Genomic DNA, 12,306 nt, shown 5'->3' with positions numbered 1-12,306 from the left:
CGTCGCTCCACGCTCGTTTTGGCGCCAAGCAAATTACAAGGCTCATATACACTATCCTCTCGCTCTCTTTCTCTCTCTCTCTCTCTCTCTCTCTCGGAGGAGAGATCGTCCTCCTCCGCTCGGTCGGTCGGTCGCGAGCGGCTCGCTTTATAATTATACACTTTACATGCACAGGGACTCTTTCTTTCGCTCTCCTTCTCTTTCTCTCCTTCGAGTCGTTATATAAATGTATACAAGGGCCATCATTGCTCGCGCGCGCGTCAATGTTTCGTCTCTTCTTAAGGGATCTTTTATAGGCAAGCGCTCGCGCCCTAATGAAAAGGTTACTTGACCCCGAAAAAAAGAACGCCCCGGCGCCTTAGCTGCACGCAAAACACTGCACACACACACTTGGATCCAAGCGCACGCGCGCATACACCCGTTTATATATTATATTCTCGCCTAATATTGCACGCATGTATATATGGCAGGCGCGAGTCTAGGAATCCTTTGTAGAAAAAGGAGCCTGCCTGAGAAAAGATCCGCGACTGAGAGTGCCCGAATAAAAAAGGGGGAGTTTTTGATTCACGGCAGATCCCCGCGCTATATATCCTAGATCGAGATCAAATGTTCACACAGGCGCGAGATGTCGAAAAGATTTAGGAAGGTTTTTTTTCTGCGTCTGTGTGTATATGCCTTATGGACTATTGAACACGACGATTCGCCGTCGCGGAGCAACCTCTGCCAGTCAGAAACTTTGATCCTTTGATCTCGTGCCTGCACATACGCTTGTTTATTTTCATTTCAACGAATCTATTTTAACTTTGTAATATTTTTCATGATTCATATACATTGTCTTGTTCCGATTTATTGTTGAATTCAAATAATTTGAAGCATCCAAAAATAAGACACCCTTAAGATGATTTTTTTGAAATCGATCTTACTTAACGCGTGAATGTTGTCGTTTCTTTTGCATTTTCCAAGAATTCGGCCCTACGACATCTAGCAGTAACTTATGAACTGCTGTGTATCTAAAAAAAGATTTAAAAGAAAGTTTTACTAAATTTCATAAAGTAACTGGGATATTGATGTTTATATTTAAAGTCATAATATATTGGTTAAGTACATTTATAGTATAGTAACTTCAATTTTAATATTATTTAAGAGAGGATTTGTATAATACCACTTCATTAATTTCGGCACTGATATGCATACTTGTATAATCCAGTATCAAAGTTCATAAAAAATACTTGAAATTGACGAACATTAAATTTATTTATAACATTGATGAAAAATGTTTCCATTTAATTTAGTGTAGTTAGTGAAAAAGTGGAGGGTTATTTTCTCCATACAGATGAATCCAATTTTCTCTAAAATCTTTTAAATTAAAGTGATTTGAAGTAAATTAAAATATTTTTTCACCAATCATTGAACATGAATTTCACATAAATATAATTATAAATTCAGATCACATGACTTGTTATTCTTATACGTAAAAGTAGATTCATGTAGAAAAAACTTTTCTCATTCTTTTACCTTAATTTTTATTTTCAATTTACTATATTTGAAAACTACATGGTGAAACATCAATTCAATTGAAATTGTTTATCGGAACTTTATAGTGTTCGTAATAAATTTACAAAAGAATATTCTCGTAGTAAACCACTGGAAAATTATAACAAATCGGATATTTTTTCTGTGACTCATACAATTATTTGTATACATTATTTGTTCTGTTACATTAAATTAATTTTCATCAAAGCTTTCATGAAAAAGTACCTTGGATAAAATTCAGTATCTGTTATACTTCAATTTTGGTGTCTGATAATTTTACATTAAAAAATTAACTATAATAAATTGAAGGTTTCGTTCAACAGTGCAGTAAATTTTTGAAGTGATAATTTAGCTGCTTTTTGTTTAGAGTTCAGACGTACGTATATTTGCACGAGTATTTTGTCTACTCGCGTGTTCACACGTATATCTCGCATTATCGCATCTTCACCTTTGCCTATTGCATGCCAATAATTAGACGCGCCCTGAAACTTGACCGAGCTTCATGCATAATCATTAAATAAAGTCGGCGTTATGAGGGCATACAAATTTTTTCCTTTCGCCAACTCTTGCTTTTTCTAGAATCCATAGCTCATTACCAAGGTCATGTAGGGTGTACGCACGCATTAGTGCGCGCGTGTGTGTGTCTTTGTACTCTGTGTATTGATTAGCGAGAGCCGCGCTCTCTTTATACACCAGCACTTTCAGCCCACGCATAATGTATCCAAGACCCCGTTGTTCTTGGTATAATAATCAGAGGGAGGGAGAGAGAGAATGAGAAAAAGAGCCCTTCTCTATTCTTATTTGGCTTTCGTAAAAAAATGAAACATACTCGGCGTGCTTTGCATCCCATACATATGTATATAATCATATTGGGGCCTCGGCGCGAGCAAGTGCACACAGCACACACAAGCAAAATTAATATTTAGAAATTTTTTCGGATTTTCGTCGAAACTATCTTCTCTTTCTCTCTGCTTTCCGTGTATATGCGCGCAGACAATAATAAAAGCCGAGAGAGCAATGGACCGCCTTCGAAACTGGCAAAGATTCACACGCGTATATATACACACAACAGTTACGCTCGCGATAGAACCGCGAAATTCTGGCGCGCATTGTCTTGCACGCTCGGGCTCGACTCCCCCGCCCGAATGCACGCGCGCCCGTTTTAATGTTTCTGCGAGTTGGCGAAAATAAAAACCTTAAATAACCCACGCAGTTCTTGATAAAAATGTAACTTTTGATTTCTGTAGCTCGGGTCCCGAAAAATATAAACTTATGTCAGAGGTAGTGAAAGTGCATCAGAGGGTCTTTTTGTTCGAGCTTCGGTTGTTATAACAAATCGAAAGAAATTGCAACGAAAAAAAAATTCACTTAACTTTTCACGTTACGAGAAATGCCACAATTCACGAGAATGTCTCTGGCGATCGCAATCTCGCAAAGTTCCGCAATTGAAACAATATAAAAAAAAAAGTTCACGAGTCGAATTTTTCTAATAGCACTCGCAGGTGTTTTAAATTCTTATCGACCACCGGGCCCGGGTCAAAAAGCTAAACCGCCGAGCGCCGAAACGTCACGCCCAATCGCACTAACGATAGACCGCTAAAGAAAGCGCCCGTGCATGTATATAAACAAAGCAAAAAAAGGCGAGGCACGCATGGAGTATTGGGTATTGTATAGAGTTGCAGCCGTGAGTTATGCGTGGTATGCAAAAATCTTCAAAAGTTCCTATAACATAGGTACGTAGGCTGTATAATATAGAGTAACGAAAATTGAGGGGTACAAATAAGCGATCTCTCATAACACGGAGCACAACATATCTCGGGCTTGTGCACACACAAACACACACACACACACACACAGACGCGCATACATGTACATATTGCAGGCGTAAAGACCGCGCCGAGTGCAGCATACCTGCATATTATTGGTCTAGCCCGACCTTCGACCCCCTCGCAGTCTCGGGCTGAGTTGTGTATTGTACGAGTATATAATAAATGTATGCATCGAGGATTTTTTGGGTACGAGAAGGGCGTCACCACCTCGTGCCATCGGTCCCTCCGGCCCCGCATTTGTCAGGGCAGTGCAGTGTGTAACTTAGCCCGGAGCGTTGCCTGGCGCGGCGCAGCGTCGGCGGCGGCAGCATCACTCGAACGAAACAAAAATAAAAAACAAACCACCAAAAGTTGGAGGCGCGGGCGTGTGTGCGTGTACCGAGCAGAGCCTCGTCGTCGTCGTCGTCGTCGTCGCTCGCGCGCAGCACTCAACAACAGCCCCGAACGCTCCGCTGCGCCATGTCGTAAAGATATTTTTATTAAATAATTAGGTGTTAGGCCCGCTCGTTGCGTAGAAGCTGCAGCGTGAGTGTAAGTGTTGCGATCTCTGCACGTGCATCAACGAAGCATTTGGCAGCCACTTTTACCCATGAGTGCTCGTATATATGCTGCTCACTTCATTCCAAACATACCGATACTTGGACTTGCATGCATGCCACTAGCTGCATCCGAGCCGCGCGGTGTATTATGCACATGTAAGAACGATGCGCTATACGTCAGGGAAGACGTGCCGTACTGAGATTCCCACAGTCGATGTCTATTTTGGCCGACATTAGCGTGCACTACTTGCGATGCACACTTACACACAGACACACACGCACAGGCTGGGGCTTTTTTGGCACCTTTGCTCTCCTCTCGCAAGGGGGTGTACTAAACACTCGGCGCGGTGAGTCGACGATCGACCTTTGCACATTGTATAGCAACGGTTCGTCTTGGGATTGCTCCGAGAGAACGCGGATAGAAAGAAAGAGAGCGGAGAGGTCGTTAAGCGTTTTAGGAGGGCCGATTGTCTTTCTTGGAAAGTCCGAGAGCACTTAAATACTAGGATTTAGCAAATAACGATGTATGTGTGTGTGCCATCCATTTTTTGGGAAAGAGAGTGGGAGCGAGAGAAAGAGTGGAGATAGTTTTTCGTTTCTTTCTGATTACAGTATTCGAGCGAAGCTTTTAGTTTTAAACGTTTTCAAATTGTCGACAAAAAACATGAAAATTCCGCCAACGTGTGTGCATACATGGTTCGTCGACTTAGTTGCCACGCTGCGGATGTCTCAAAATGACTTTCGCAGATGACACGCTGATAATTATCTGTTTACAAACTAATCGCAGCACGAGCCGTCGTGTTCGGCCTCTCGCACACATATCTATATGCGGAAGAAGCACAACGGTCCCCTATGTATAATATGCAAGCCAGTCGTTGGACTAGCTTTCGGAATTTCTAGCTTGCGTGCGCGAGTTTGTGTGTGTGTGTGTGTGTGTGTTGGGTTGTGTTGCGGTCGTATCGTGTCGGGCAGAGAGAGAGAAAAAAAAGTAGCTCACCTATTCTCTTTCAGCTAGCTGCAGCGCAGCGGCTTAGCGGCTCCTATGAATGCACACGTGTATAAGTATATAAACCAGGTTTCCAAGAGTAAAAGTTTTCATTAAAGCCTGTACACGTATCAAAGGCATCCCTCCCTCGATGTATAGAGAATAATTTTTCAAAGTTGCATGTGTACTCGTTGACGAGCGTACGTGTATGTGCGCGCTGCATACAGCTTTGCAGCTCTCTGATGAATCTAGACGTGCGCCGGGCTCTGGTGACTTTTACTTCAAAAATAGAACGTCAACTAGAAATATACTGGGTCAAGATAACAGTATACATGAGCTTGTCAAAGAGACTGCAGATTTTCTTCTGTCCCGCTCGCGAACTCGTGCAAACGCGCAGACGTGCTCTCGTCTATTTGTAACCTGCTGCATTCTCGCAAAAAAAAGAAGAAAAAAAAAATCAACAGACAAAGCTGTATAATATTTATAAAAGTGATACTACTGTTAAATGGCTCGCGTGCCACTAGACGACGGCGAGTTTAAAGTCCGAGTTCAAAGTTTGTCTAAAGCTTTGAAATTGATTAATTTTTCCTTACGATGTATTATTAATGGTGTATTAATGACCCACGTGCATAAATACGAGGATAATTAACGAAAGGCGGCGAATTTACATTGTGCCGGCGTGGTTAAAGGTAAAGAGATCACCCGAAAAAAGAAGAGGCGTTCTTTATAGGTACAGAGAGAGAGAGAGAGAGAGAGAGAGGCTACCCGTAGGCGTTTATGCCTACAGGCAAATAAGTGCTGACAGAGAAACAGAATAGCGAGAGGGGACCAAGACTCGAGCGTCGCTACTCATTCAATTATGACCACTGACACTGAGTACGCGAGAGCTCATCGATCTTATTGTGAAAGAACTGTTGCAGCAGCCTTCGGCGGACTTGACGATGCCGTGTCCCGCGCGCGGACAGATGATCGCGAGCACGTGTGTCTGTATGCTACCCAGGATTGTTGTACCGATTCTTACAAAAAAAACTTGTGTCAATTGGGGGATCTTGTGTACGATACATGAAGAGATATGAAAAAAATACGCGTATTTCTCGATTCTCCCAATTGGGCACCATTTTCCCATGAACTTTGTACATCTTATATGTTGCAAGCACGATTTGCCAATGCTGTGATAAATTTAACACAAATTTGAAGTAAAATTATTGAAGATGACAAAAAAATTATTTCGTACTGATTAGTATCATGTTTTCTTCATCTCGTTGGCGATACGATCGTTTGGGGAAGCACAAAAATTGCGTAACAATAAAAAGAAATGAAAATATCTGCGATTCCTCGCTCTGAAAGATCCACGTCTATACCTCGCTCGCAGACGCACGAGTTGAATAATTCAGAAAATCCGGTAATATAAAATACGATAAAGAAAAACATTGGCATCGTGTTTTCCGCATACAACGTCGATCGCGAGTTTCCCAAACGTGAAATCTATATTCGCGGCACAGAGAGAAAGAGAGAGAGAGAAGTGGGTATATCGCGGGATACACTCGAAATATTCGATGCCCTCGACGCGTGCGGCTGCTATATCGCAGGGGTTTGTTTATACTCGTGCTCCATCGAGGCAAATTGAATTCTGTCTGGAGGCTAGTCCGCGCGCGTACCACTGGCAGCTATATACGTGAATATAGAGATATCTATGCGCCTTTTCTAACCCCCCCTCCCATTTCCCCCGTGCAAAAAAGCGCGTCTCGTTGTTTACCTAAAAACAGATGGCGCGAGCGAAAAGTGCCCCGGGGACCTCGCATGGGCTCATAATCCTTTCGGTTCTGTTTTAGGAAGCAGATAGTCGCAGTAGCGTTTCTCCCTCTTTTTCTTCCGATGATGATGATGATGCTAGTGATGGGATGAATCTTTGTGTCTGGACTGTCAGTCTGTCTCTCCCTGCAGCTTAAAGCTACCGGTTTTCAAAGTCTCACCTGGGCTTACGTAGACGCGCACACTTAACGACGCGTACACATATTACCCCCGTGTACATTCAAGTTGGTGATTACAGTCGCTTACTTTGATTATATGGCGCTATTTTGACGCAATTTGCCAAATTAGTTGCATCCCAGCTTCAGCAGGCCGAGAGAGGGAGAGAATTCACCCACTCCGCTCTTATCTCACTTTCAAAAGAACAAGCTACTGAATAGTTTAATTTTCATTCTTATGCCGTACTAAAAAGTTTTTCGACAATGCGTTCGTTATTTTTATTTCTCGTTGAATGAATTCATCTGTATTACTTAACAGTTGAAACGTCCATAAATTTACAGTGATATTGTAGAGCTAAATAAGAGAAAGAGAGAAAAAAATTAACTTTTTGAAAGTTTGATCGTACTACAAAATAAAATGTTTCTTTTTATTCCGTTTGTTATATTTATCAATTAAATTAAATATTATAGGATTGAGTAATGCTTCAAAATGACTCTATTGTTCGGAATCGAAGAGCAATTTAATATATAATCTATTGATGCGAAGTATTTTTGGTTTATTGAGGGTCTGAAACAAATTCGCACGCGATGAGGGTATATAATCTAGTAGTTTATAGGTAAGAAAGGAAAATGTCTATATACTTTATTTATTCTGACTAAATATGGCAAGTTAGCTTGCGATACGCATACATGGTTTGCGAGAATGTTTGCTCAGTCAGACGTGCTTCTGAGCAATATAGATTTGGCTCCTTTTGTATTTTCTCCCGCTTTCATCAAGATTATCCGATCGCAATCGCATTTATCGAACATTCTGACAAGTCAACAAACAATATTACAGTTTTTTTTTCAAATCAAATTTTGATAATTATTATTATTAGACATCAGTGAACATGAATAATTCAAAATTCAGTAAATCATTTTTGACTATTATGAACAGTTGAAGAAATATTCCAAAATTTCCAATTATGTAGTGATACAAACTTTTTGAAGAATATATAAATACTTTATAGGTCGCAATATAAAATGCTCAACATTTTGTCATCAAAGTAGTATCAGCTCAAGGTAACTTTTATATTAGAAATAAAAAAAAGGGAAAGAGCTTATCGTGCAGTGTCGTGACGAATAATCTCCACCGCAGTCGTTACAAGCCAACCCGAAAAAAATACGTATCCACTTGATTGCCGTCACGAAGCAGAACATAATCGCAGCGCGCGAGTAATATACATTGTATGTACACAACAACATGTGCTTGCATGTGTGTGTGTGTGTGTGTGTGTGTGTGTGTGTGTGTGTGTGTGTCGCGGCGAGGGCGAGCTTATACTGCAAAGGACAAAGAAAAGAGAGAATGAAACGAGTAATGCGAACTTGACGGTCTTTGAAAACGTAAAAGTAATCAGCCGTTGAGAATATATATGTGCATCGTTTATACGACGTGATTTTTTTGTCATTTTCATTATGCATGCATGTATGTGCATAGGTAGTGAGCCGGTTTGAGCGTACTTGTATTTGGCTATAAGTGCATGTACAAAGCAATTCAAAATTAACCAAAATTTTAAAAAATGCTACCAATTTATTGGAAAAAATTTCCTCCTGAAAATGCTAATATGCCTATTTTTATTTATAAATTCTATGACGATGTGTTTCATAACAAATATATTAGCTTTTTCTCTTTTTTTTTCAAAGATAAAGTTGAATCAAAGCAGAAAAAGCTAGTTACATCGAAAAACCGTATTTTCCTATATTTTCGACATTATTACATCGTATTTTTATTACATGTATTTTCAGAGACATTTCAATTCATTCTTAAAAAAGTCGAATTTTTCGATGAAAAAAATTAAACGAAAAAAAAAACGAACTTTCAGTTATAAATAATCATCATTATATCGAATGCAATTAATCATCATATTATCAAAATACATTAAATTTCTAACTCAAATTAAAAACATTTCTGCAATCGTCCGTCTTTCTTTATTTCTCATATCTATCTTTATTTAGTAACATCTTTATTTAGTAAAATCTTCAGACCCATTTGGAGTAATTATTTCTGCAAATTTGAATGATATCCAATGAAAAAAAATTACTGGTACTTTCCTTTATCTTTGAAACTGTTGCTAAGAAATTTAACGCGAAAAGGTATTTCCACTGTCAAAATTTAAATTCTTCTAAACTTTAGTACATGTATTATGTATCATTTAGAGATATATTTCTCTTTTGTGTGAATCCTAAGTTGTGTTCTTTGCAACTATTGTACACGTAGGCCTAGTTGAATAACATTTTCATTACTTCAGCCAGTCGATGGTGGTGGGGGAAAGTATCGCCAAAGAACTATCACGATTGCGGGGTCACCTCGCTAATCTCCAGTAGTGCGTACAGTCGCTGGCGAGGAATTTCTCAGTGAGCAAGTGTTTACAAAATTCGTGCATTCAAAATACAGTAATGGCTACGTGAGGCATATAACCTCAAAATATTTTCTCAGTGTAAATCGTGAAAATTCACAGCGATAAAAAAAAATAAAGAAATAAAGTGAGAGATGGAAACCAAAGAGGACCCATTTAGGTATTAATTGTTATGCTTATTTCATAATATTTTTTGAAACCATAAATTTATCAAATTTGATTCTATAGGGTAAAAGAAGAGCCAAATTGGCCCGAAGGCGACGATTACAATTTTGATTCGGTGCACTCTTGCGAAGTGAAAGACGTTGAAATATTCACGTTTTATAAATCATCAGTTAGTTCAATGATTTTAATTATTTTCTGTTTCTCCACTATAAAAACTATTACATAATTTTAATTTTAGGCAAATCACATCAATGAAGTTGTGCTGCCCGAAAAGTTAGATGGAAATATATCTATACAGTTTGAGTGCAAAAACGTTAAACCTGAATTGAAGGCTTTATCGTCAACCATCTTCAAGACTGAGTATCAGAGTTGTCCATCTATTGTAAAAATAGAAAACCCAATTCAGACGAATTACGAAAAGTCCAAAATGAACCTTCATGAATTCGAGGATGTTAAACTATTTGAAATAACTTCTCAAAAAAAATATGAGTGCCAAATAATTCCGAAAACTTATACAGTAGAATCAACTCTAAAAACAAATATCAATAGGACACACATTAGATCATATGAATGTGAAATATGCCAGAAATCATTTGGATATAAATATAACCTCAAAGTTCACATAGATGGAGTACATAATGGGAACAAACCTTTTGAATGTGTCATTTGTCACAAATCATTTGGGCAGAAGCGTGACCTCAATAAACATACAAATACTATTCATGATCGGAGTAAACCCTTTAAATGTGAAATTTGTCACAAATTCTTTGGAGAAAAAGGTCACCTCAATGTTCACATAAAATCAGTACATGATCGTATCAAACCCTTTGAATGTCAAATTTGTCACAAATCATTTGGACAAAAAGGAAACCTCAAAATTCACATAAATGGAGTACATAGTCGGATCAAATCCTTCGAATGTGAGATTTGTCACAAATCATTTGGATACAAAAATCACCTCACAACTCACATGAGTGTAGTGCATGATTGTAGCAAACTCTTCGAATGTGACATATGTCATAAATCATTTGGATATCAGAATGTGCTCAAAAATCACATAAATAACGTACATAATTGAAGCAAACCCTTCGAAGATGAGATTTGCCACAAATAATTTGGAAAAAAACTAAACCTTATAAAGCTCACATGGATGAAGCACATGATTCTTAGCAAAATCTATTAGAGTGTGATTTGTGTGGAGACATTTGGACGCAATCATATAAAAAAGTTGTGTAATCTTAGAAAAATGTTTGCATACATATCTTTCAATTTTGTGAAGAAAAATAAAGTGTTTCAAACTGTTATAATTGTTGTCGTGATCGTGAAAAACCTTATACTCCTTAATCGATGCATAAAATATCAACCGCAAGAATTTCGTTTTATTGTAAGGCACAAATAAATACTATTCGTATCCCGTAAGCTCGTAGCAATATGTACTATTTGTTGATAATTTAAAATTCCCAGAATGAATCCTCTTTGCATAATCTCAATTTTCAAAGTAAAATAAATCAGCGTAGGATAATATCTCTCTTTCCACAATCATGAGAGAGATAATGCAAAAGTGTACTTAATAACTCCGTAGTAGCGGAAAAGAAATTGGATTCGAAAAGTTTTTCTCGTGCTTTTAGCTATATATAAGTACCCCAGTAGGAGGTAGTATATGTAGCGGTCGCGCATACATTTAGAGAGGCAGAGAGCAGAGAGAGAGAGAGAGAGAGAGAGAGAGAGAGAGGAGAGTTTCTCGTGGGCGGTGAACAATGATAATAGAGTTTAACGTCGTCCGCCCGTGTAAAATTAAGTCAAGCCAAAGAAGCTCCCTTACATCCCAGCCATAAGCAATTTAATATTTTGACTTCTTACAAAGTCTCTCTCTCTCTGGCTCTCTCCTCGGTCGAGCGGAGGCTATAGCCGATCCACGAGCAAACCTTATACAGCGTCGCTCTCGCATATATAGTAGCTCCATGTATGCGGCTATATACGCGGGCAGACTTGAGGATGTGTTGGGCATATATAAGAGAGAACTTGCGGCGCTTGGGTCGATATTACTCAAGCGTCCTCGAAGCTCTCGAGCTTCGCTTATTGTATACAGCAGCAGCAGCAGCTCGTGCACGTATAATATAACTGTGTATAGCCAAGTTCCAGCTGAGGTACAGACGAGTAGACGAGCGTGCACCTTCTGGCCCGGTTAATAATTCAATTTCTTCTACGCCGCTAACTTGGCCTGCTTCTACTCTCTCTCTCTCTCTCTTCATCCAAGCAGCCATCCATCCTTCCTGGAAGTAGTCGCACAGTCCTTCCAACTCTCTCTCTCTCTCTCTCCATCCCTCGAATGCCTTGGCGAAGCTCTTAGCTCTTCCGCCTCAACGTGTCTTAGCAGGTACATCGATTTCCTTGCAGCTTGTTGTACTTGTCTTTCTCTCTCTCTAGCTCGCTCTCACCCTCACTCGCTTCGAGTATATAACATGGTAACGTACGCGTATATCTATGCTACTATATACACATGGAGCCGCGTGCAGCTAACACGAGCCATGGTAAAGCTCGATTTCGTGCACGGCAAAGCTCGAGACAAAGAACGAAGCGAGAGCTCGGGCTTGGATGGAAGCCGAACCGATAATGCTCCTTGGAGTCTGATCATTGAATTGCCATTGCTGGGCAAAAATACCTCGGCTATACGTCGCTCGTCTCCAGCTTCCTCGTGATATAAATCTAATTAGTCTATTACATCACGAAACAAGTCGGAATCTCGCGTACAAATTATTCATCGAGCTCCGTGTGTATCTCGCTCTCTTTATATCTATACACACTGCTTCTCAAATTTACTTTGACGCATTCAAAACAATGTAAGTCTTGAGGCTATCGCGAGCAATCAACTCGAGCGCATAATTGTGCGTA

At 39.5% G+C, this 12,306-nt stretch overlaps 1 protein-coding gene across 1 annotated transcript; it reads left to right on the top strand.

Annotated features, from left to right (window-relative positions):
- Positions 1 to 9,240: 9,240 nt before the first annotated feature.
- LOC106652393 (gastrula zinc finger protein XlCGF8.2DB-like) lies at positions 9,241 to 10,615 on the top strand. Its single transcript, XM_014371321.2, has 3 exons — positions 9,241 to 9,409; positions 9,478 to 9,583; positions 9,653 to 10,615. The coding sequence occupies exons 1-3, from the start codon at positions 9,384 to 9,386 to the stop codon at positions 10,490 to 10,492; spliced, it is 972 nt and encodes a 323-aa protein (XP_014226807.1). The 5' UTR covers positions 9,241 to 9,383; the 3' UTR covers positions 10,493 to 10,615.
- The last annotated feature ends 1,691 nt before the right edge of the window (positions 10,616 to 12,306 follow it).

Source organism: Trichogramma pretiosum, unplaced genomic scaffold (assembly GCF_000599845.2).
Source record: "Trichogramma pretiosum strain Unisexual culture from Peru unplaced genomic scaffold, Tpre_2.0 scaffold26, whole genome shotgun sequence".
Classification (NCBI taxonomy): Eukaryota; Metazoa; Arthropoda; class Insecta; order Hymenoptera; family Trichogrammatidae; genus Trichogramma; species Trichogramma pretiosum.
The sequence above is the reverse complement of the archived record's forward strand: the minus strand, read 5'-3'. Positions and strand labels throughout refer to the sequence as shown.